The following is a 27397-nucleotide window of genomic DNA, read 5'->3' on the forward strand; positions in this document are numbered from 1 at the left end:
TGTTAAGCAACAATGTTAACAATAACAAGGTAACCAGCTTTTTAAATGTGGTGCATGAGATTTGTCACCAGTATGGATGAGAATGAGCTGAACCACCAGCTGATGTGGGCCGACTTTGGGATCAGCTGCTGTCGCTGTTGGACTGGATACTGGGCTCAGCTTCATTTTGTGGCTCTCTCTCCATGTTCAGTTCTGGTGTGTCTCTCCGTAAGAAGAACACATTTTTCAGTCTCAGCTGCTCCCGGAAGTCCTTGCAGAAGATGAAGTAGATGAAGGGGTCCAGGCAGATATTCACAGCTGATAATACACGGGTCAGTTCATGCATGAAGTTAAGCACTGGGCTCCAAGAACACCCAAGGAAATCATAGAAAATGTTTACCAAGTGGACGGGGGTGAAGCAAATACAGAAGACACTGACCAACACTCCCATGTTCCGACGTGACTTGGCCAACTTTTTACAGTTGGAGGATGTCACCTGACTCTGCTGAACCACTGACACTTTATGGGATGTGCGGTTGTAGATGAAGACAATAAACATGAGGAAGGCCATGAAGATAGTTGACATTAAGGCACTATAAACTTTGGTGAACACACTGAGCTGTGTACTGTGCAAATCTCGACAGTGACTGGGGATCGATGTCAGGTTCTTTTTTGTGGTGAATGCGACAGAAACATAGCTGACAGCCAAGGTTAGCGTAAAAACCCATGTAAATATAGAGATGATGCAGGCACCTCGCACCGTCTGTAGGATGTGAGTTTTATTCGAACAGACGATCTTTAGATATCTGTAAGAGAAGAAGACAACAACAATAACTATGATCCAACTATTCAAAACACATATGCAAAGAATCCATGAATCAACACAGGAATGGACCTCTCAGACATGGTCCCATTTCTCAAAAGCATGTGACAAGTGAGATTATTGTAAGTATCATAAGTGTAGATGATTGCAGATTAACACCCCATTTTAGGGGTAAAATGTTTGTAAAATTAATTTGTCTTTCCACATGCCTCCTCATTCTGCAAATCACTGGAAACAGGAATCATGGCATCTCGTACATCATATCCATCTGTAATATTTGAAAAACTTAGTGGCAGTAAAACCTTGCTGTGAATCTAGTCTGGTCTCTGGCTGGATTCAGTCCTACCTTGACTTTGTTTTAGTCAGAGACTGTTGCTATGACCAATGGATAATTAACAAACAACAGGAATTCTACATGAAATAACAATGATTGATATGACATCTACATCTACTTGCTTCAACTACTATCCTCAGACTTTGTTTGCAATGTCGTCATCTCTTCTTAAGTCATGACTGGGGCCATATTCTCATCAACTGTGATTCTTTTTTTTTAATTTTTCAAATAAATGCCACATTTGTAAGGCATGGTCATTATATTTGCTTCATTACTGTAGTGGAGAAGATAAGCAATGTAATTTTCCTGTCTTCATTAGGTCCATTGACATTCTTGTGTTGTAATTCTGTTAGTTCTAGTTAGTTTATTGCTTTTATATATATGTACAGGTATATTTACATACCTGTACACATACACTACACACAGTAGTTTGGTTATTTATAAATAACCAAAACTACTGTTTTAGTTACAATTAAGGAACCTGACACTATAAACCAGGGGTGGCCAATCCTGGTCCTCGAGGGCTGTATCCAGCATGTTTTAGATCAGGGGTGTCCAAACTTTTTTTAAAGAGGGCCAGATCTGATAATGTGGAGATTGACAGGGGCCAGTTATCCCTTCGGACGTTTTTTAAACAGTAAAAATTACATATAAAAGCGATAATTTTAAAAACTTTATTTTCATTGTCAAAATACATTTTTTTTAAAATGGCAATGTAACCAAATCTAAGCCACTCAGGTGTGAACAAATTAAAAAAAAAAAACAAAAAACATTTCTGCCTTCCTTTCACATCTGGAGTCAGATAACATAGAACAAACTGTATAGAGTATCTTAAACTTCCAAAAAGTTGATAAAAATCTTAACCCCACATTCATTTTAAACATGACTTATATCAGTAATCATTACTCATATATTACTCTTTAGTAATGTAAAGTCTTTTAACGTTTAAGATGAAAACATATGATTCTTACTCTTGTCTTTCACAAAATCATTCAGAAAGTAATATTTGTGTCACATCTACAAGTACATAACACCAGCAATTATAGGCAACTAACCTGGCAACTTGGTAGCCTGTCTTGGTGGTGAATTCATTGAACTCACAGGTTCACATGAAGAGTCACTGTTGTAAGTTTAAAGCAGCTTGAATTTGCTTCACTTTTTCAGAACGCTCACTCCCTGCTAGCTTGTCGTATGCGTTAGCATGTTTTGTTTGCTAGTGTCTCTTTACATTGAATTCCTTAAACAAGACAACAGTCTCTTGACAAATTAGGCAAACACAATCACCTCGATTTTCAGTGAAAAAAATTTGTAATTCCCATCTCTCCTGGAAGCGGCGGCCCTCACTGTCAACTTCCGTTTTTTTTATTTACAGGCGCCATGGTTAGAAATTAGCGAAAATGGTTCATGGCAAAGTCACAGAGCCAGATAGAGTTACAGTGGTGCTGCCACCATGAGGTGACAGGAGAAACTGCATTTTGAACCTTTTATGATTCATGTACTCGGATCAACAGTCCAAGCGGGCCATAAATAATACAGTATAAAACCGAAGCTGGGGGCCGTATAAAATCTGACCGCGGGCCGTGATTGGCCCCGGGCCGGACTTTGGACATGCCTGTTTTAGATGTTTCCCTCTTCCAGCACACCTGACGGTCGTTATCAGGCTTCTGCAGAGCTTGATGATAGGCTTATCATTTGAATCAGGTGTGTTGGAAAAGGGATACATCTAAAACATGCAGGATTGTGGCTCTCCAGGACCAGGGTTGGGCAACCCTGCTATCAACTGTACAAAATATGGGACAGAACCACAATGACCTCACTCACTGATTTGCGGACTGCCATTTTGAAACCTTGAGCTGGACATTTTGGCTGTTTATTTTGTTTATTGTTTTATTGTGATAATATTTGGTAAAGAGGGTGTTGCTTTTAGTACCTGTTATAAGCAATGTAAGTCATAAACAGGATGCTGGTGTACATGTTGAGGTTGAAGATGCCGTGGCCAAATTTGCAGTAGAGCCAGAGGATGTTGACGGAGTTTTTGGCTGAATGCATGATGTAGAAAGGAAGGGAAAGGCTGAGCATGAAATCTGCAGCTGCCAGATTCTTCAGGTAGACCATGATACTTCTAGACGACTTCTGACGTTGACAGAAGAGAAACTTAAGGATGAATCCATTGAGGAGCAAACCCACCTACAGTGGACGGAGAGGAAGAGTCACTGTAATGTTTAACAGGAGCTATTTCATGGTCATATTTGAGATTGTGTCAAATTTTAAGGGTTTTTGAAAACTTTTTACTACTACTGTGTAAACTCACTGTGCCCCATTAAACGGCAAATCTAATTAAACACAAAATGGGCTCTATACACAGCCCAACTACTTCCTGAACTTCAGGTGGGTCCTTTATTTCCTGTCTTTCATTATTGGACACACTGATAAATCCAGGTGTGTCTGCTACTTCTTGTTGTAAATACTGATTAATTAGGCACACCTGTATTAACCAGTGTGTCCAGTAATGAAAGACAGGAAATAAAGGAGCCACGTGAAGTTCGGGAAGTAGTGGGACTGTGCATAGAGCCCATTAATGCAAACATACATAAAATACTAGTAAACTTTGTGAAAAATGAGCTTCATACACTTCCTTGACAGCATTGTTAGGGTGACTTCTCCATCACATCTACAGTAGCACTGTTGGTCAGGAAATAAATATAAATGGAGCTCAGAAATCTGTACGACAGAGTTTCTCAACCTTTAGGGGGGGTATGTAATTCTAAAAGTAATGTGGTGGATCTATATGAGAAGGACATGGTAGGTTATATAGTTCTGTAGATAAACCTGTGAGAAAGTGAAAGTGAGCTCCCCTCTGCTGACCCTTGAAAACACATTTGTGACTGGGGGTGGGGGGTGGGGTGATGTGCCGGATACCCCCTGTCACAGACCTCAATTTGTGCAGGGGGGGGGGGGGGGGGGTATGTGCCCGGTTATTTGTTATTATTTAGTGACTTTGCTGATACACCTGTATGTACGAATGCTGATGTCGCTGCCGAACCCCCCCATGTGTTTGCACCCCCTGGGAGAGTGTCTGTGACCTCCCCGGTTGAGACCCACTGATGTACAACATTTAGTCTTAATTTGAAGGCCAAGTCCAGTTGAATTACGTCACTGATTACATATATGTTTATTGATATGAAAGATCATTTTACAAGTCAATAAGGTCACTTAGCATTTAGTTTTGAGTAAAGTGGATCAGTGAACTACATCTCTTGGCTTCTACGATGTGTCACCAACATCTAAAGGGTTGTTACCTCGGCACATTTGACCTTAGACTTCATGAACAAGAAAGGTTATTAAAAGAGGTGTAAACCACAAAGTCTGACAAAATTATAGTGGCAGATACGTCTTCAGCAACTCTGAGTGGCTTGAGGAGAGATAAAGTTAGGATGACACTTGGTCTAATTTGGATTTGTCGTCTTTAGAGTTACTTCCCATAGCAAAGCAAAATTGAAGATGAGATCTCCTTTATGTCACATTTCCATCTCCTAGATATAAACGAGCACCAATCGAGACCAAAGTGGTTTTCTCATTCTTCTCAAATTTCTCTCCTGAGAAATAAGTCTTAGAGTGAGCATTGTGTGAGCTCACTAAATATTCTCACAGCTGTCTCTTTTTTTTTATCTCAACTGAGAGAAAAATGAGACATATTGTGCTGATTTCAAATACGTCTCAATTTGGTATCCTTACTTGAAAGCACTTTCTCAGTTATGTCTCTGTGAGAAATAGACATGGTTCTGTCTCTCACTGCTCACTATTTGACTTCTCAGATTCTCTTACAGTTGTCTCTTTTTTAGCGCTCAGCAAAAAAGAAAAATGAAAGTAGTGCAAGCTCTCAAATGAGTCTCAAAAGTCTCAAAAAGAAGAGGAATTTGAAACGTTGCACGCGGGAAGAACACAAGTGACTCACGGGAAAAAAAAAAAAAAAAAAAAAAGCCGTGTCCGTTGGCCGCTACTGCAGGTGCACGCCGAGACTTGGAGAGGTAAGAATCGTTATTTGGTCAACTACGTAACGCTGAGAAGAGTTGAATAAAGAAATTCTTTGGATATAAGGTAAAACCATTTAATACGTTCATGGATAAAACATTTAACTGAAATGGCATGGTTGGCTAGCTGGCTAGCAGTTTAGCGGCTAGCCACTTGCAAAGCTCTGGAGTCAACACCAAAGGGTTAGATATTTCAAGAAGTCGGCCGCATTTCTAGATATTGGTTTTGCACGGTAAAGTCATGCGGTAACAAACTGTGTTTTCTCAAAATATAGTTTTTCACTTCATGTCGCTGGATAGTCACGTCTAACAAACACGGAAACAAAGAGACGTCATTAACTTCAGAAGCCTTAATGCTGATACTGCTGCATCATGAGTTTGTTAACGTAAGTTAGCGCAATATTTGATAACTTTATGGAGAGTGTCTTTTGCTAACGTTAACTAATTGAATCGGATTATTAACGTTAACGAATATTTAAGTGTGGCTAGGTGAAGGGTGCAAGCCAAAGTTGTAAACCTAGGAACAACCTAGCCTGGTGATTGGTTCCCTGTTTGAGGTGCAAAATCTTACCTGGTTGTCCAGACTGGTTTTCAGAACGAAATGAAATGTGAATTGATTGAAATGTGATTGATTGTGAAATTCTATGGTGTGGCAATTCTTGAAAACCATGAATTGATTTGAATTTGGATTTTATTGATTTATTTTTTAATTCAGATCACGGTTTGATTCAATTTAAACTTGACTTGGTTGACTGGAGCCCCTCAATGGCTCTATAGTAGCCTATTCTTTTTGCTCTTCACTAAATATCTCTGAAAAAGCAGATCCACAAGTTTACAACACATCATGTAACGAGTCAGTATGATGTGAGCTTGCAGATCTACTCTTTTCTGCAAAAGGTTGCCCAAGATTAGGGACACTATGCTTCATGGTCTTCAAAATTATGTTAATCTTGGTGGTTTTACAGGTCATTAAACAATCAATCAGTGAGGAAAATAATTTGATTTTTGCTCGTTTTGATCAGATTCTTGCCCCCAAAGACATGAAGTGAATTAGGTTAAAATACTGTCTATTCACATTATACTTAATGATCCAATTATTTTTTAATTAACAGGATGGACAACAAAAACAAAATAAACACAAAAAAGAGGGTACGGGTTCCCACCCAGAAAGTTAAGGACCTGCAGAGCTCCCCTTCCCCAAATGAGCAATCTGGTAAGTATTGAGGTGTTACTGTGAACTGGTATAGATTCTGTTGTTTGCACTTTATGCAAATTATCAATTAATTCATTAATTGTTAGTTGTTTGACCTTATCGATTGATTGATTTATTGATAAGTGGTGCTTTTTCCTGAGAATCTAAATTTCAGAATTAAAAATGTGTAAGGAACACATTCTTTAACCCTTAAATAAGGTTGAGGGTCCAATTTGCCCCATTTTTACATTAGAAAACGGTAAAAACACCCTAAACATTTCTTCTCTGACTTTAAGTAGACTTCTAATGGATCCCATTTCAACTTAAAAAAAAAATTAAAAAAATCAACACACAAGCAGTAACCTGTTCTAGGTACTGTATATTACATACAGTATCTACAGGTGAATTGCGCTTTCTTGCCACTACACTGTTATAATTATGCTAACTACTTGACGGGGAAATAAGTGATATCGTTTCACCGTTAGGTTTGCTGTTGTGCACTGCCTGTAGACCAAAACCAAGTGTGTCATGAGTCACACCTCCCTCTACCTCTGATGTGTTTAACTATTAATTGTTAACATCCCTATTTTTAAAGTATATAATGATCATCAATATGGCAGATTTCAGTCATAGTATGTTTATTTTCATTATTGGTACCAGTCATCATATCCATTAAAAGAGAAGACGGCTCCAGTTTTCAAGGCAGCGTTTAAGCTTCTTTTATGTGTATGCTGGTCATTTCAGTTGGTTCTTTGTAGTTATTTGTCATATCTATTCAGGCCAGTTTTTCTTCACTGAAATGTCATTTATGGTTTAATGTAATTTTATGATAGCTCAACCAATGGGGGCACCATTGGTCCATCACTCTACCAGGGCCATACACCCAGACCATCACCATATGGCCTCAACACCTCTGGTCCATCACCCGGTGGTGGCCATGCAGCTGGCCCCCCAGCTACTGGGGTCAGTCCACCTGACAGCGGAAAAGCAGTTTGCCTGGTGCCATACAGGAGAGATGCAGGCATATCATCTGACAAGAGCAACATCCCCGCAGCAGAAAATGCATGGACGCCATGTGATGGACATAGGGGGAGGTCGAAAAAATCCTACATGAAAAGAGAAGGATTGATGAAGTCATCTCGAGAATAGGTAAATCATTTCTGCCAACTCATTCTTGATGTAAATTGTTTTGTTTACCTATATTATTGTTTGGGCCTTGAACACATAAATGTACTGTTTGAACTCTCCTAGAAAAAAGGTAGAAAAGAGGGCTGAGGTGTTAAACAGACGGTGTAAGATAAAAACGGTATGGGAAGGTTTGTGATCAAAGCTTATTTATTCCACATAATCCTTGATATAATAGCAAATTAGAAATCACTCTTAACAGGTTAAATGATCGTATGAACATAATTTAACAGTGCAGCAACTCATTATATTAATTATTATTGTGATATTTTAATAAGAAAGGGGGTCAAATTTATCTGAATTAGTTAAAGTCAAATCTATTGTCACTCTTTTTTTCCTCAGTTATAGGAATATTTTTAGTTGAAAAAATCTAGTGCAGCAGTGATTTTGAATTCGAGTTTCATCTTCTTGGGCAGGTTGACATTCTACTTAAAGCTTATGTAGGGTAAACACTTAATGGTGGGTTACTTAGTCTTGGGACATATTAAGTTTTAGTGAAATGAAAATTTTAGTTTTATTCTATTTACTAAGGTAAAATTACTGTTTGTACCTTTGTAAAAGCCCTTCTAGGGATGCACATTGCAAATTAGCCTGTGCTATAAATGTTCTAATGTGTTGCATTGTGAATGTACACATACTTGTCCCTATCAAATAAATAAATAAATAAGCTACTGACAACATTTCTCCCTAAATTTAAATGAAAACTTTATCACTCAGAGCATTTATTGTTTAAAAAAAAAAGTCCTTTCAGACCTTGAATGATGCAAAGAAAACATGTTCATATTCATTCCTAGACAACACAACACAAATATTTTAACTTAGGAGTTTATACATCAATTTTAGTGGGATGATGCCAATGTTTAATCCCAGCAGTGATTTTTATAATATTCCTATAAAATCAGATATGGTTCAGGTGATCACCTAATCAGTGTCGCATTAAGTAGAATGGCTTGTGTTTGTGTGTTGGTACAAAAACACAAACACAAAAAAAACTAGAATGAAAAGCGTACCATACATTAGAGATCTACTTTTAAAGAAACGTTTGTAAAAGGGGTCTCTTAATTTTTTCCACGACTATGCAAGGTCATGTAGGCATGTTTTTAATGTGCAAAACTTAACTTGCTTGCCATTAAAGGCTTGAACTGTTTAAAGAGTAGCTCGGTATTTTATTCACTCTTGTATTATTTGCACTATTTCTCCCTTTCAGATCCAAGCCAGGTCAGAGAGCTTCAGACTCTTTGCAACCTCATTGGAGAGAGGCATCACGACAGCCCGTCTTCACCATCGGGCCAGCAGGAGCTCTTTCCTGGGAGCAGCGTATTCATCTCATCATTCCACAAAAAAGTTGACAGAATCCTAAGTAAGTTTTCTCAAAATTAGGCTCTGTGTGTTTTCAGGCCAGGATAGTGGGGACAATGATAGATTTATAATCAGGACAGTGTAGCAATGAGTACTGTCAAAGCAGAAGTCAGGGTTTCCATGGGGTCTTAAAGAGTCTAAAAAAGTCTAAAATTTAAAAGTCCCAATTTAAGGACTTAAAAAGTCTAAAATCTGACCTGGTAATCTTTAAAATGTTTGCGCAGGTCTTTTTTTTTTTTTTTTTTATCATACAGCGCTTTCTGTCATATCTCGATCTGTTTCTCTTGAGCTGCAGTTTTTCTCCTTGGGGCCACTGAAAGGACACTCAGAGAAACATGAGCTGATTAGCTAACAGAGGAGGACTGACTGTGAAACTGACCAATCACTGACACAGATTGTGAGTTCTGACATGACATTGGTTTAGCCCTTGACATGCGGTTCTTTCTAACAAAACAAGGAAGTGGCGCAGTCCTTGTCAAACAAGTGGATTATTTTATTGTTTTGGCGCTTCGATGAGATGAAAATACATACTCGCAGCTGTAGGAGATGTGAAGATGCCACTGTGTGTGACAAAGACCGCAGAAAGATGAGACCCCTGCAGAAACCCTGAGAAGTTTAACACCTGAAATGAAGTTTTATCCAGTATCACTTGCAGCATCTCTAAGGATAACAGACTATTGTTTACATTTATGTTTATGATTGGCCCAACAAACCTACTTGCTGTTTGATTTGAAATTCTTTGAACTGAAATGAACGTCTCACAGTGTTATGTCCTTTTAACCTGAAGTGCAGTTGTGTATGGTCTATGTGGTCTTTCAGTCAAATTACTCATGCCAGATTTTAATACTCTTGTCTTACAGCTCATGTCTTGAGATGTGCTACTCTACCTGGTTGGGACCAAATCGAGGAGGCCAAGCTCAAGAAAGCCTTTGTCAACAAATGTAGGGCCAGAGCAGGTTCTATGAAGTAGGCCACCGCTATAACCTACAGTATGTGGACTGCTTTCTCTCTCCGCTTCTGTTTTCTTTATCATTTTCATGGACCAGAGGCAGTAATGTACTGTACCTTCAGTACCTGCCAAGTTGACTGTTTATTTGTGTTATTAGTAGTAGGTTCTCAGGTCCTGTTCACATGGTTTCATGTGCTTGTTCCAAACCCAAATGTGATTGTTCCATGTACCTTAGCAGTGCCGGTCCTTTTTTACCATCTGGAAGTCTTAATTTTCTGTACGTTAGCCAGAGAGCTTTATAGAATGCACCACAGTTCACGTATTCCAGTTCCATAACAAAGCTTTTACACCGTTCTAAACGGATCTCTGGGTGTGAACAGCACGGTATTTAATTTATTTTTATTTTTGTGGGGTTTTTTTGTGTTTTTTGTGTTGTTGTTTTTTTTTAATATTTTATATTTTTGTATTTTTTTAAATTTTTAAAAAGTATAAATGCTGCTACCTAAAAACTAATGATGCACTGATTAACCATTATATTGTACTAACGGTGTTACCCAAATATAAGTTGTCAATTTTTCATTATGGAGTATTGTTTTTACAGTGAATTAAATAAAGATAATTACTCTCAAAATTACTTTCTCAATTTTTTCTCTAATTTCTCAAATATGGCTCAGATATGATTCTCAAAATAATGATCATAATTCTAAGACGTTTAAGAGAAATAATCAAGACATGGAAGAGACATCGGACAAAATGATAAAATCTCTTTTAAGGCTAATACTTCTCAGATTTGTCTCATAAAAGTCTCAGATTCATCTCATGCTATCCTATTTAATTGTCCTTCAAAACAACCAAGACATAAATGAGATCAGGGGCATACAATTACGAGATCTCCACTATTTATCCCACTTCTCAAGTATTGCTCAAATGGTTTTCTCAACTCAACCTCCTTTGTCCTAGTGATATCTTGTCTCTTTTTAGCTTATCTCTTGCTCCTAAGGGACCCTTAGGAGAAGTAACTCAGAAACAAATGATCACAGAATGATACGAATATGAGAAGCTCAAATTGATCTCAAGAGATGAGATTGAACAACAGATGAGCAACACATTTTTGCTATGGGTTATTTTCACAGTCTGCCTGCTACATTTTCTTTTAAATTGGAAAAACAAGTGAAAGCTCACCAGAAACACCAGGCTGTAGGCCACAATGAAGAAAACATGGACCGAAGGGTTAAATTTCTGACAGGGAGTCAAACCCTCAGTTGTGGTCTCGTTGATGATGGACAGGTTAAACAGCTGCATCGGCCCTCCCAGGTTCTTCATGTTTTGAGGTTTATTCTGAAAAATGAAAATCTTAACTACAACCTGTACGACAAATTACACATCTGACTGTGGTTGGACAATTAAAACATAAGTAAAAATAAAACTATTCTTGCTGTATCACACAAATAATGATGAACACATTGACAATTTTTTTGCATTGCAGTACATTTTGCAATTGTTGTTGTCTACAACCAGCACCAGTGTGCACAACAGGGCCGGTTCTAACCTGTCATATTAGGGTGGGCTGGTTGAAATAACAGGTGGGCAGCTTGGTTGGTATGTACAGACAATAGCAATAGTGTCCTGAAGGCTCACAATTTGAATTGCAGTCCTGATGGCACTGAAAAGAAGTGGTTTGGGGGTTTATGTAAGTATAAGAATCACTTTATTGATCCCCAAAGAGGAATTCAATTGTCGGGCAGCTCATCTGTGTTCATTTACTCTTTAATATAAAATGAAAATGATTTTAAAGGTCCTTTGTGCATATTTCTTTTCATTGGATAAGCTTGGAAAATAAAAGAATGAATACTAAAAACTCATAAAATAAATTATTCTCACTTTGGCCAGAATTTATACAAAAAGAAGGCAGTCTACTCTTGTTCAAACTCAGACTGAAAAGTGGCACAGATAGAATAACCGCACAAACAAATGAAACTGGGCCAAAAGTAAAAATAAAAAAAACTAAATTATATTTTTTCATATTTCACAAACCAAAAAAAGTCTCTTTCAAATTCAATCTGAAAAGTGACAAATGACTAGGAGAACAACACATCTTTCTTTTTCCATCTAAAACCCTGAAATTTAGACTCAAATGTCAGTAGAACTATATACATATAGACTATCATGACGAAATTATTATAATAATTAATATAATTTAGTGACAGAGATCATTTGCCACTTGGTTTCTGTCCCTTCCTTGGAGCGACAGTTGAGAGTGTGTGTGTGTGTGTGTGTGTGTGAGTGTGTGTTTTACTGGCGTTGTGTATGTTTTTTGGTTTTACTGGCATTGTGTTGCCCAATGTGTGTTTTATTGGTGCTGCTTTAGTCAGTGTGTGCGTACTTAACGTGATGCGAGTGGCCACCAAACCGAGCTGGCTGCTCTGCAGGAGCCCAGAGACGATGCTCAGCCCAAGAGCACATCAACAAGCCACAGATACAGTGAAACTCCAGAAGAAAGAATCGCGGTATGAAACAGAAACCCCGACAGGTGCAGCAGTGACCTCGATAGATGCAGTAGAGACCAGGGAGGTAAGTTTAACTCCCTGCAGCCCAGAAATGGACTGTGAGCTGCTGTACAAGCAAATGAAGCGCTCAGGAAATGCAAAACAATAACGACAACCAATCACTGATGGAATAGGGTGGGCTGTAGGCTGCCCATCCAACTGCAAATAAGAGCCAATAGTAGTTTAGTCTGTTATGTTTTTCTATTGGATAAACGTTTTCCTTTAACTTTCGATTGGGTGGGCAAGACGAACATTTGGGTGGGCTTAGCCCACCTCTGCCCATGCCTACGGCCGGCCTCGGTGCACAACATGAAGAACAAATATGAATCAAAGCCTACTTTCCTCTATGACTTTAACCCATAAAGACCAAGTGATACTTTTGTGACAGTTCCCAAATGATTTTTTCTGTCTGTTTAATCTTTCTTCAAAGATTTATTACTATTTATTATACTATTATCTTCTGTATTTTGTGTTTTTTCAGTGAAAATCTGGTATTTTCTATATTTCATTCACTGATCATGTAGATGTTCATAAAAGCTCATGTTAAAGTTGAAGGATATTATTTTAAAACCAAAGAAAACTGAAGAAAAAGTGAGTTTTTCAATGAAGATATTATAACTGAATATAAACCAAGTGTCTCCATCCACTGTCATTGATCCATCACCTTGGGTTTTACTGGTGAATCAATGTTGTAGAAGATGACAGTGTTTCCACATTCACTACTGAGCCTCTGAACGTCCAAATTTCTGATGACCATGAAAAGATGACAAACCACAATCTGCACCAATTATTTACATGTATTGATAACATTAGTGGCTCAGCAGGTATTAAACAGTTTAGATCAGCTGATGCTTTCTGTAACCGGTCGATGTTTGGGTCTTTATAGGCAAAGGTAAAATATAATAATTATGATTCCAAAACAAAGCCATTTGATTATGTTTGATCAAAAAAAACACAAGGAGATGTAGAATAGCATCCAGCAGACAGTCCTTCCATCACTTGTTGTGGTGCCTCAGTAACATGTCCCTGAACGCATCATCTCCTACTGGCCCTCATGACTGTGTCCACATCAGCCTGCACAGCTGAATGACTTCTTTTAACTGTCACTCACATTAATTCTGGTATGAAGGGCTTCAGTGATGACCAACAAATTGAGTTTAAGTCCTGTCATCTGCTCATCATCAAACAATGCTAATTTTGGACCATTTTATATTTATCTGGTACAATTTTTGTTTGTGGTTCGATTTTATGCAGATGATATTTTGCTCTTTTTCTATGTTTGTCTCACATTATCATTAGTGATGCAAAAAGATCATCTCATCTACCACTTGGGGCTGAGAGTAAAGGTAAAGGTGTTTAACAAACAGTGAAAAAAGGTTTCATTAAGTTTTAAGGTGTCTTTTAGTGTCATATTTTAAGATATTTGCTATTGTTACAATGATACTTTTACTTTGTGTATTTTCTTTGCTGTGTGTTTACATTTAAAGTTGATAAATTAACATAAACTAGTTTTACAAATAATTTATTAAAAACTAATCCTTTACTCATTTAGGGTGTGATTTAAATACTGCACTGCAAGCACTTCTTTCAATAAGACTGTTCATGTTTCTCTGAAAAATATACATTTTCTGCTGACAAAGAATAAATTTAACATCACATTTAAACATGAGAACAATCAAAGAGTAAGATGAAAATATAGTGTACCTGTAGCTCTGGGCACTCTCCTTCCTTTCTGAGTGGATGTGTGATATGAGCTTCTGCAACTCAACAGATACTGTTTAAAAGGTGTTAATTACGTAAATACACTTAAAATACAAAAACCACATCCTGTGTCACAACCAGATAAAAACAGCCAAAAGGCTGAGTACTGAAAACCTATGTACTTATTGGTACTGTTGTGGGAGTTTCCCGTCAGTCAAAATCAGATGAAGACTATATTCTGACACTAATTTACCGTAACTGAATACTAAGTCCTATTTTAATAGAAGTTAAAAAAAACTTAACTATACTCTATACCTAAGTGGTGATCTGGTACAGACACATCTGTATCAAAGATGAGTCGAGCCAGTCAGTCTTCAGAGCCTTACATGTGTTTATTCATGAAGCACACAAAGTAAACACACGGGACGGTTCTCCGGAGAAGAGCTGATGTCGTTCTGAATTCACAAGCTTTTATACCCTTTTTCCCATCCTTCTAGAAGGTTCGGGGTATTTTTCCACTGGCAGAAACCCTCCCACAGTTTCTATCACCCCCGGAAGCTCCCTCCATTAAAACCATCTTTGGTCAGGCACATCTGTGTTGTTTATCCTACTTGCTGCATACACACTAGGTCATTTTTGGTCTTCTTATCACTTCTTTTGTTTCTTCTTAAAGCTATACCATATGTTGTGGCATTTTTACACTTTTCTCATCTTTAAACGCTCCTAATAAGCGTGTGTCAAACTAAAATGTAAAGAAATCCACCAGGTATTGAAACTCAAAAATGTTTAATTCTCATATATTTCTGATAAAAGTCTGACCAATCATTTTAGTCGGTCCAAATGAAATAATTGGCCGAACCTGGCTGAGCCTCCTGTCAATCCTCCATTATGACAGTCCAGCATCCGATCCATTATTGCCGTCTCCGCATACGACATGGGTACCTCTGAATCTGATGCTTCACTGTCGCTGCTTCTCCTGTCACTGACCACAGTCTACTGTCTAAGGATGTGTTTGGATAGAACTCAAATGCACATGTGGAAGGGAAAAAACGGATTTATTAACAGAAACAACACCTAAGGAGAACAAACAGGAATCCGATGAATGAAGGATGGAGATAAAAGTCCGGAAGTCTGGTGTACTGGACTAAACAGGTCTGCATAAAGGTCAGCTTTTATGACGGTAGGACTCATACAGGTGCAATTCCATGGTGTCACACAGTGTAGGATTATGTAGGATGATAAATGTATGGACTATGAAACCTCAAATGTCCACAGAAAATTCGCGGAGGCCACGCGTTCACAGTGCGCGCGCCCGTTGCACCTCACCTCCGTGGTGCAGTGAAGACACTGACCCAGCTCTGCATAGACCACACCCTTAAATACAGGGTCTACTGATGGAACAGGAGCCGCAGGCCCGCGGCAGGTGGATGATGTATCTGATTACTGAGGGAGGGGTCTGCGGACACACCGAAGCGGACCGAACCTCCACCTCTGCTTCCTCCGCGCGCATCAGATGAGAGGAGGAGAGAGGAGGAGGAGACTCAGAGCTCAGGCAGAGGGAAGTGGGAGGGGCTTTGGAGGGTGGCGGGTTTTTCATGTTCAAACTTTACTAAGTGCTGTGAGAAATGCCACATCGGTACGTATAGCTTTAATTAGGTAGTGCAGCTGTGCGGTCACATGCCCAGACATGTGCCAGATGAGCCACTAGTTGGTCTGGGCATACTGCCAGTGGCCTTGGACACACTGCCCAGGAGTTACAAACCTTCTAAGATCAGATGCATAAGTTTCCAGCTGGTCAATAAACTTCATATCACAGACAGCAGAGAATCCTTCTATTCCAAATTGTTTACTATTAGTTACATAAGCTTGCACGTGCAGGGCCTTCTCCAAACAGAGTATGTCTCTACATTATTTACATTATCTAAACAGTCTATCCCTCTACATTATTTACATTATTTTATTTTCTACAGTACCACATAAAGGTTTACTTGTGTATCTTCTTTTACTGTGTGTCTACATTTAAAGTTGATAAATTAACGTAAACTAGTTTTACAAATAATTTATTAAAAACTAATCCTTGACTCATTTGGGGTGTGATTTAATTAATGCAGTGGAAGTACTGGTTTCAATAAAACTGTTCATGTTTCTCTAAAAAATATACATTTTCTGCTGACAAAGAATAAGTTTAACATCACATTTAAACATGAGAACAATCAAATAGTAGGATGAAAACACAGTGTACCTGTAGCTCTGGGCACTCTCCTTCCTGTCTGAGTGGATGTGTGATATGAGCTTCTGCAACTCAACAGATACTATTTACTTAAAATACCACATCCTGCATCACAACCAGAGTAAAATACCTACGTGAAGTTGGCCCCCCACCCAACGAAAATCTCTGGATAAATAGTCTCATTTGTTTGTGCTGGTTTGTGCCGTTTAAAGTTTCGTTCATGCCGTTAAGGTTTTATAGATATTACATTACCCCCCCCCCCCCCCCCCCCGTGAACAATTCACCCAAAATGTTCTTTACTGTCTTTTTACAGGAGCTACATTTGCACTGGATTATACATTGTTCATACTCTGTTAATCACAGCTGTCACAATGGTCTTACCTCATCATAACTTCTTGATGTCTCTTCCTTGTTTACCTGGTAAAGTTGTCCTGTCAACAATGTTTAAAATTTCAATATAAAAGCAATGCAAAGCAAGTGTTTTGTTCAGTAGTTTTGTTCCCGATTAATTAAATGGAGCATCATGAGACTTCACAATTTTACCACTAGTGGAAGCTTGACAAGTTTTAACGTGTACACCTGTGGAAGAAAAGTTAGGGCTGCAGGAAATTCACATTTAATATTGCACATTTTTACAAGTTTTAGCTTCTCAGCATAGGATTTACAACCCTCTGCAAAATCTGATTTCTGGCCAATATAAGTGAAATGTTGTAAAACTAAGTTAGCAGAATATTAACTCAAAAATTGATCACAAAATATTGCTAATGCATTAAAGTAACCCTTTTGACAAATGGAGAGAATTTATTCCAGAAAAGGCTGAGTATGACAAATTTTCTAAAACTTAAAAAAAGAATATACCATTTGAAGCCTGGCACCTGGACTCATGTCATAAATGAGCAGATTTGGAAAACAGTCAAAAGTCCTTGCACATTTATTTATAAAAGAGCCAAGGTCTATCCATCAATCACAATTACACTGAAGTCAGGAGCTACTGTAATGAGTGCCATGGTCATCATGACATAACGTGAGATAGAGCCAGTAATTAACAGCCCAATGGTGTTCAAATGTTGCATCAAAAATGCTGATGACTCCCTGCACACTGGCTGTTCACAGCATTTCATGTCTGGAAACATGCTTGTGCAGATCACCAGAGAACTATGGGAAAGCAGGATGGAACCCCATGTACAGCAGGCATCACAGGCAAAGAAGCTGATGGACTTTGGAGATCCCAAACCAAGCCATCGACCTAATTTGGCCACACTACACAAAGCAAAACAAGAGAGAAATGATTTGGAATTATGTGACAAAGATCTTTTTTTGTCATTGCTGTTGTTAAAATACAGTGCACCTCAAAGTGGGAACATTAAAGACATTGGACTGAAGTTTTTCTGTCACTACTGGAGTCAAACACAAATACATGTGTACAAGACCTTATCAAAGAAAACTTACTCAACAGTATGTTTTGATGAGGATTTTGAGCTGCAGAGAGAATCCCCTTTGAGTGAATTTCAGTGGTGGAGAATCCTTGCTCCATAAAGTAAAAGTCCAGCCAGGTATTGATCCTACCAATTCACTTAACACAGGTGATTCCACTAATTATCCCATCTACCTAGATGAGAGGTTGTGCTCATCAAAATGGGCTGGTTCAGTGAATGGTTTGAACAAATACATGGCAGGACTTTTATTTTATGGAGCTGGGATTCTCCACCACTGGTTATTTATGACTTAATGGGTTTTTTTTATTCCTGATTATGATTAGCCAAAAAAGTGCATATTTAAATACTACAAGAAATAAGTTTATCTTAAATTCACATAAAACAACAAAGAAGGTGCTGTCTTACATGTAACAGCCACTGAAACCCAGTGGTGGAGAATCCCAGCTCCACAAAGTAAAATTCCTGCCATGTATTTGTTCCAACCATTCACTGCACCAGCCCATTTTGATGAGCACAACTCCTCATCCAGGAAGATGGGATAATTAGTGGAATCACCTGTGTTAGGTGAACACGTAGAACCAATACATGGCAGGACTTTTACTTTATGGAGCTGGGATTCTCCACCACTGGTGAATTTCCCTCCACTCTGGTGCTCCAAGGAAACATATTTACTTTGAGGGCAGTCATTGCTTTCCAGGGAGGCTTGACCCAGGATGGTCTTGGACATTCTGTATCTGTGAGATGAATGAAGACCTAGGAAGAGTAGTGAAAACAGCTTCAAAAACACCAAAATATGCCCACATGCTTTGTTATACACAAAACAGTGATCACTTCATATAATTCATTTTCAGTATTATTTTGTCATTTCTTACTTTTTGGTACAATTCATGCTTGTAAATATCCTCATAAAATCTTTACTTCAGTTCATAGTTGGTGTTCATAGTTTGTGTATTCCTGTTTAAAACACAGCTATTATTACACCTATTATAGCTATATTTATGTTCTGTTTTGCACATAAAGTTAGTGCTACAAACCTTAGTCATTTTTATTCATGCAGGTATCAACTTCAAATGCATGTTTGTATCCATCTACAGCCCTGGTCCTCCAGATCTACTGTCCTGCATATTTTAGATGTATCCCTCTTCCAACAGACCTGATTCAAATAATGAGACTACCATCACACGCTGCAGAAGCCTGATAATGACTGTCAGGTGTGCTGAAAGAGGGTGACATCTAAAATATGTAGGATAGTGGCTCTGGAGGACCAGGGATCTATAGATATACATACATATATCTATACACATATAGACTTATTTTTATCGATCTACAGTTTTATTGTTTGTAGGCAGTGCTGGCCAGTAGTGCATTGCCAGTAATATTACTGTAATTAAATTACTTTTTTCCAGTACTAAAGGAGGTTTGGTGCTGTCTCCTTGAAGAAACACACTTTCTTCTCAGAGGTTTGAGAAGCTTCTGCTAATGAGATACAATCACTGTTTCACTTGTAAACATTAAGGCCCTGCTAAATGTTTCACTGCAAAGATAAACAAAATGTTAAACACTCTTCTTATATCACATTCTACATTTTATTCAATGAGCTGATCTTTGCTGTTTTTATGAGGGATAACGCAGAAAAAGTATTACTTAAAAAGTCAGAAGACAGTTCCTTCATTTGGATTTTTTGTTTCCATGTGTATTATTCACAGTCCATTACATACTGTGTCCCATCAGGTGATGAAACACTGCAGTGTTTATAACTCCAGGTTTTCTTCTGCAGAGTTAAGGTCATGTAATGTTCAAATGAAATAAAACAAAGTGTGTTTAGTTCCCCAAGGAATAATCTGTTCAAGATCAGTTTTTAGGGAAGGAAAATAATTATTAACTTAAAAGTAATGAAACTAATTCATTTAGCTACTGTGGTGGAAAAATTTACTTTTTGTATTTTATACTCTTTATATTTTATACTGTTAGTACATCTTCTTTTAATGCTGAGTCATTATTCATTATGTGTGATGTTTACCACTCTGTAACACCCCCAACCCAGGAACGGAGTTCTTGCCTTGAGTTAAAACCCAAACACCTAAATGTCTGAATGTGTAGATAGAGGATGGCGCCTGCACTCCAGATATGATCCAAGCAAGGTTAGAGTGAAGAGGTCATCATGACCTCTTCACGGAGCAGAGAAGGAGTAGTAGGGAGTGGTATGATGTACGTAAGGAATGACATCATAGTTTGAGGGGGTTGGATTTGGTTCTATATAATCTTTAGTTTTCTCTTGTTTAATCAGACTTCACTTACAGAGTTTCTCTGTGATTGACTTCTCAATAAATGCATTTATTTATTTTAACTCTAACTTTCTCTCCTCCTCTTTGTGTGTGGGTTATCAGTTGAACATTTCCATAACACTACAAAGTCATAAGTAACATAATTACATTTGAAATCAGTAATAAATGAAATGTAAGTTATTACACTTTGTTAGTAACTTCACCGTTTGAAGGTGCATCCTAAAATATTCATATTTGGTTTGATTTTCTGTCCACTTTAGCTACCTGTAAACCAATGCCTTATAAACCAATTAATACGAATCACTCAAATAATTCCTGTTTAGCACAATAACCTAAAACAGCTGTTTCCAAAAATATCATGTGAAGCCTGGCAGTTTGTCAAAGCACAGCAACACAAAAATATAAGGAAATCTCAACATTAAATAACAATATTGGTATAGCTAACTGATCTGATGATGATCATATCCTTGCAGTTGTTTTCTACAGTTATAAAACAAGCAAAACACGTACAAATTTTTACCTGGAGTTCTTGTTCAGGGTGACATTCCAAGAGCTTGACTGGTTGACTGGAGGAGGAGTGAAAAACACCCAAACAGACAGAAGTAGGTGGGAAAAAGACGAGTGTGGACCACAACTGAATCTCTTGAATCTGCAACCACAACCATTTCCACTCAACTTAGAGGAAGTGGGGGGCTGTGTGAAGTCATCAGCGGAAACTCATTCTTGTAATGTCTACAAAACCACCACAGTACAAACGCAATTTTAATGGCACAAACCAACACAAACCAGCACAAACAAACGCCACCATTTCGGTTAAATATGGAGCCAGTTTGGGTCTGGCTAACCATAGAATGACCTATAAAAGAATTGTTAATAACTCGATAACCATAACAGCACAAACAAAACTTCACACAGGTGCATTACCACAAGATCTCTGAAAATGTCCTTCTGTTAAATGTTTGAGAGTTAGCATTATGGTTAACTTGAGTGACCTTTTTATAGTTGGCTGTCAGGCTGTTTACTTTCCATAGCTCAAAAATGTATTTACAGGATTTAATACCTACATGTTCGACTTCCCAGAGAATTAACACACAATTTGAGTCCATGTGCAAAACTACCTAAACCGGGCACTGCAGCTTTAAGCCATGATAAGAAATGATTCATTCAGATGTTAGATTGGAGATCTTGATCCTCAGTGCTGTCTGCACGTTTGTCTGCGTACAGGAGCTTATCGTGATTTGACTAATTACTAAATATTGTTCAACTGAAGTTTACCACTCTTACAAAACATGTCATCAGGAAGAGCACACTGAAGCTGGGAGATAACCAGTGGTTCATCCACATATTACTGTCCAACTGCATCACATGTCTTCTGATCTGACTACTGACTTGACTGCTTCCCTGGAGTCTCTGTGCTTTATCTCCTCACAGGTTTTCCCAGGATCATCACAGGTTTCCCATGGACAAACTCTGGATCTGCTGCTGTGGTCCTGCTTCTCTCCTGCCTTCATTGTCATTGCTCACTTATCCATATAGTTGTGATAGTGTTTATTATATAGTTCCATAGATGTTCAGGTTCAGCTTGCTGTGCATCGATTGCATCCATGTGTCTCTCCCTACTATCCACCTTCTCCCCCTCTTCCCCACTCTCTCTCTCTCTCTCTTTTTCTCCTTTACCCTCTCTTTTTAACCCCAACTGGTCAAGGTAGACTTCCATCCTCCAGGAGTCAGGGTCTGCTCCAGGTTTCTGCTGTTAAAAGGATGTTTTTCCTCACCACTGTCACCAGTCACAAGTGTTTGCTCCTGGAAGATTCTGTTGGGTTTCTGTAAATTGGCTTAGAGTCTGGTTTCGACCCGCTCTAGATGTAAAGTGTCATGAGAAAACTTCTGTTATGATTTGGCGCTATATAAGTAAAATTTGATTGATTGATTGATTGATTGAGTGTCTTTTGGAAGTCAAATCAAGGTAACCATATCACTTCAGATGTAGTGAAATCAGCTGCTATCGCTGTTGGACTGGATACTGGGCTCAGCTTCATTTTGTGGCCTTCTCTCCATGAAGAGAACACATTTTTCAGTCTGAGCCTCTCCTGGAAGTCCTCGCAGAACATGAAGTAGATGAAGGGGTCCAGGCAGATGTTGGCAGCTGACAATACACGGGTGACGTGGTGCAGGAAGCTGAGCACTGGGGTTCAGGAACACCCAAGGAAATTATAGGGAATGTCAACCAGTTGGAAAGGAATGAAGGAAATACAGTAGACGCTGACCAGCACCAACATGTTCTGACGTGACTCGTCCAGTTTCTTAGAGCTGGAGGACGTCACCTGACTCTGCTGAACCAGTGACACCTTGTGGGATATGCGATAGTAGATGAAGATGATGAAGGTAAGGATTGACCAAAAACTGTTTCTGGCATCCATCTTACTTCCACATCAGGTTACTCCTTTCATATTTGGAATATGGTGTTTTTTTAATCAAAGAAAGAAAATAGAAAATGGGCAAAAGCTTACCAGAAACACTGGAGTGTACGCGACAATGAAGAAGACCTTGGTTGAAGCACTGAATTCAAGACAGTGAGTCAAATCTTTATTTGTATTTGTGTTGTGTTAAAACTTACTGTACCTGTGTCTTTGAGTACTGCCCTGTCTGAATATGTCTGAGTGGATGTCTAGTATAAGCTTCTGCAAAGCAACAGATACTGTTTAATTTGTGTGTTAAAGAGAGAAATGTCCTCACAATACTCAGGGTTTAAGAAACCACTTCCTGTGGGACACAAAAGATTGCATTGCCCAAAAGTGCTGAGTTTATCTGACAGGAGAAGTTGACCTTTAGCAAGAAGTGACTGTGCAGACATGATCCTGCACCAAATGATGAAACAATACTGATGTGTTTCTACAGCACTTCATAGTTTGTGTCCCTTATTATATTTGTGTTAATGAGGTGACACCAACAAAGGTAAGCAACCACTAGATGCCACCAAAAATCAAACAATGAACCTTTAATTAAATTATCTGAGTTTGGAAATTCTGGTAGCGTCAATGGAAAAGATGCAATTTTACTGTAGACACAGTTTTTTGGTGGGTTTACAAATAATTGTTCTTGGATTGATAAACAACACTGTCTCAAATCAAAGTGTGAGAAACTTTCTAGAGCATTATGAGGAAGGACATGAAAGTGCAGGGCTTTTGTTTCCTGTGAAGTTTATTGAGCTCAAGGCCAAGATGAAAGAGTCCAAAATCAATAGTGACATACAATATTTTAAAAAAATTTACTAAAACAACACAAAACATTAAAAGAAAAAAAATGGTTACAGCTGAACACTGGTTATTTACACACCATTAAAATCCACCAAAAATATTTCAGTATATCTCTGCTCATGGCAATTTTTAACCAAACACTTTTAACATAATAAAACTGAATTTGAGCAGTACAAAACAAACAAGTAAGAATGTAGATTATCTAAATGTTATGATAAACCTGATGTGTTTTACAGCCAAAGAACATTAAGTTCCTTCTACAAAGATGAAGTAATGATGTTACATGTCAGACTTACTGTCATCCTCACAACTTTTTTTTTTTTTTTTAGAATAAACAGACAATCAATAATCAAACAACAAAGTAAAGTCTGAAAAAGAAATAACAGATGATTTTTGCAGTTTTCTGTCAAACATTTTAGTTCAGTTAGACCAAACATTTCTTACAATTCTAATTATAGTAAGACTCTGAATGTGGAGCCATTTGAACACCATTTACAATATGTGTGTACAGGAGCTATTTCATGGTCATATTTGAGATTAGAGCCCGACCGATTAATTGGCCGGCCGATTAATCAGGCTGATTATAGCGTTTCACCAATTAATCAGCATCGGCCAATATGTAGCCGATATATTAACTTTTTTTGCTGCGCGGAGATTCTGTCGCTCGCTGCTCTTGTGTGTGTGTGTGTGTGTGTGTGTGTGTGTGTGTGTGTGTGTGTGTGCTGCCTGGAGAATAAGAGGAACTTTAAAGCGAGTTAGTTTTACTTTCACTCCTGCTCGGACAATGACGCTATCACCCCCCACAGACACAATCACATAATGACGGAGGTGCCCCCCGGCGAAAATCACAGCCGCGCACTGACGAGGATGGACCGCTTAAACCCCCCATCCTATGAAGTATTCACACCCCCACACACACCCATGTCCGTGCACTTCCTGTCTACCTCACAGTTTCATTCTACCAGCAGGCCTGGGTGTTAATAGTGTAGGGGAGACTGGGGACAGTTGTAACACAGGTCAGTTGTAACTCTTGCAATTGCTCCAATCAGGAACAACTTAGGACTCACCTAATTCACTCTGCACATGCTCAGTTTAGTCCTTAGTCCACATGGGAAGTTGTAGTGTCGTGAGGCAGACACATCAAAATTTGTGAGTGAAAATATAATTGTGTGGTAAGAAATGTTTTTTGCTCTAATTATTTTTTTGATTGCATAGTTTGCATTTGAAAGTTGTGTAAATTATATTTGAGATAAACAAAGATTTATGCAACTGTTTCTCCACCTGTCCACAATTATCTAATATAAGATGATTATATCTGGTATAGATCAGTGTTCTTATTTCATTTATTGGCCAATATCGAATATCGGCCGATATATTGGATATTGGCTTTTTTTAGCCCCCAATATCGGTATCAGCATCGGCCCCAAAAATCCCATATCGGTCGGGCTCTATTTGAGATTGTTTCAAATACTTATTTTAATTCTACTTACAATTTTATTTCACTCTATGTCTAATGAGTCGATATAATACATGGGTTTCACTTTCCGAAATGAGTGACAAAAAATATTGAGCTTTTTCATGATATTCTAATTTTTTGAGATATACCTGTATATGAGAAGGACGTGGTAGGTTATATAGTTCTGCAGATAAAGCTGCGAGAAAGGGAAAGTGAGCTCCCCTCTGCTGACCCCTGAGAACACATTTGTGACGGGGGGGGTGGGTGGGTGATGTGCCGGATACCCCCCGTCACAGACCTCAATCTGTGAGCGGGCAGCCAGCATGTCCATGTGGGCCCCAGAAGGGTTACAACTGGGCTGCATATAAGGGTCCCATTTGGGTTTGTCCACAGTTTCCATGGTGACCCCACATGTGTTTGCCCACATCAGAGTCAGAATCAGAGGTCTGAATACATCATATTATTTATTCTTCACACTATTTATCCCACGATACTTCTCTTTCATGTCATTTGCACTACTTCTCATGTTATTCGCACTACTTAAATTCTATGTTTTACAAATATCTTAGTTTGCAATACTTTTTATTTTTTAATGGAAATATCTGTGCCTTTTATTGATATTTGTTGTTGTTTTACTGATATTTGTTTTTGTTTTACTGATATTTGTTGTCTGTCTGTAAATTCTTGCACTGAACCTGAGAGCTCTGCCTCACTTTTGTTGTACTTGGTACAATGACAATAAAGAGATTCTAGTTCTGATTTTGATTCTGATTCTCATGTGGGCAACCACATGTGGGGTCACCATGGAAACTGCGGACAAACCCACATGGGACCCTTATATGCAGCCCAATTGTATCCCTTCTGGGGCCCACATAGACATGCTGGCTGGTGCCCAGTTATTTATACTGTTGTGATGTACAACAGCCGACTTTGCTAACACACCTGCATGCACGAATGCTGATGTCACTCCCGAACCCCCCCCCCATGTATCTGCCCCCCCCCCATTGTGAACCACTGATGTATGACATTTAGTCTTAATATAAACTCAAGGCCAAGTCCAGTTGAATTATGTCACTAATTACATATATTTTTATTGATTTGAAAGATCATTTTACAAGTTAGCATTTAGTTTTGAGTGAAGTGGATCAGTGAACTACATCTCTTGGCTTCTATGATGTGTCACCAACATCTAAAGCAGAGTTCTTCAACCTTGGGGTCGGGACCCCCACGTGGGGTCGCCTGGAATTCGAATGGGGTCGCCTGAAATTTGAAGTAATTGCTAAAAATTAGGGCGACACGGTGGTGCAGTGGTTAGCACTCGTGCCTCACAGCAAGAAGGTCCTGGGTTCGATTCCAACACGACGGGGGTGGGACCTTTCTGTGTGGAGTTTGCATGTTCTCCCCGTGTCTGCGTGGGTTCTCTCCGGGTACTCCGGCTTCCTCCCACAATCCAAAAACATGCACGAATAGGTTAATTGGTTAATCTAAATTGCCCATAGGTGTGAATGTGAGAGTGATTGTTTGTCTCTATATGTCAGCCCTGCGATGAACTGGCGACTTGTCCAGGGTGTACCCCGCCTTCGCCCCTATGTAGCTGGGATAGGCTCCAAGCGACCCCTGTGACCCTAGTGAGGATAAAGCAGGTTCAGAAAATGAATGAATGAATGAATGCTAAAAATTAAATAAATAAAAATTAGATACTAATAAAAAATATATGGTGAATTGACAGAGACCATCGCAATTACATCACAAAGACATTACAACCTGAAGCTGAAGCACTGTGGTTCTGTTTATCTGTCAAATGTTCATTGTGGTCGGTTTCCTGTTTATCTGTCAAATGTTCATTGTGGTCAGTTTCAGATGCTGCAGCTCTTTCATAATTCATAGTTTGAGTTCTTGTTTGTTCAGTATCAATATTCAGCCTTGTAAATCCAAGCTGGACTGACTGTACATATCCTGACCAAGGAAAATAAAATTCTCACTTTGTGCAGTAATCTACACCTGGCTTTTCTGCCTCCATCCATAATAATATACATTATATAGACTAAATGTCATCTAAAATTAACATTTATCTGCAACATAGTATAGCAAACTATTACATGATCAAAAACAAATTCATTTTAGCCAAAAGAATGTTTCCGTTTTGAATTTCTGGGGTCACCAGAAATTTATGATGTTAAAATGGGGTTGTGAGACAAAAAAGGTTGGGAACCACTGATCTAAAGGGTTGTTACCTTGACACATTTTACCTTAGACTTCAAGAACAAGAAAGGTTGTTAAAAGAGGTGAAAACCACAAAGTCTGACAAAATTATAGTGGCAGATACGTCTTCAGCAGCTGAGTGGCTTGAGGAGAGATAAAGTTAGGATGACACTTGGTCTACTTTGCGTCTGTCGTTTTTAGAGTTACTTCTTTTCACAGTCTGCCTGCTGCATTTTCTTTTAAATTGGAAAAACAAGTGAAAGCTCACCAGAAACACCAGGCTGTAGGCCACAATGAAGAAAACACGGACTGAAGGGTTAAATTCCTGACAGGGAGTCAAACCCTCAGTTGTGGTCTCGTTGATGATGGACAGGTTAAACAGCTGCATCGACCCTCCCAGGTTCTTCATGTTTTGAGGTTTATTCTGAAAAA

The 27397-nt window shown here is 38.6% G+C and overlaps 1 protein-coding gene and 1 long non-coding RNA gene across 2 annotated transcripts; one reads left to right on the plus strand and one right to left on the minus strand.

Annotated features, from left to right (window-relative positions):
• Positions 1–27397, minus strand: LOC115434928 (P2Y purinoceptor 14-like). Its single transcript, XM_030157065.1, has 3 exons — positions 27234–27397; positions 3067–3323; positions 1–785 (listed from the first exon to the last, which is right to left on the minus strand). Exons 1-3 carry the CDS (start codon positions 27372–27374, stop codon positions 122–124), a joined length of 1062 nt encoding a protein of 353 aa, XP_030012925.1. The 5' UTR covers positions 27375–27397; the 3' UTR covers positions 1–121.
• On the plus strand, positions 6298–8853 carry LOC115434932 (uncharacterized). Its single transcript, XR_003937612.1, has 3 exons — positions 6298–6380; positions 7193–7508; positions 8752–8853. It is a non-coding gene; the product is annotated as an uncharacterized LOC115434932 (long non-coding RNA).

Source organism: Sphaeramia orbicularis, chromosome 16, assembly GCF_902148855.1.
Source record: "Sphaeramia orbicularis chromosome 16, fSphaOr1.1, whole genome shotgun sequence".
Classification (NCBI taxonomy): domain Eukaryota; kingdom Metazoa; phylum Chordata; class Actinopteri; order Kurtiformes; family Apogonidae; genus Sphaeramia; species Sphaeramia orbicularis.

Coding starts and splice junctions, on each gene's coding strand:
- LOC115434928 (XM_030157065.1), bottom strand. CDS start 27,374: ATGAAGAACCTGGGAGGGTCGATGCAGCTGTTTAACCTGTCCATCATC. Junction 3,324..27,233: donor CCTACAGCCTGGTGTTTCTG/GTGAGCTTTCAC, acceptor CGTCCACTGTAG/GTGGGTTTGCTCCTCAATGG. Junction 786..3,066: donor ACTTACATTGCTTATAACAG/GTACTAAAAGCA, acceptor CTTCTCTTACAG/ATATCTAAAGATCGTCTGTT.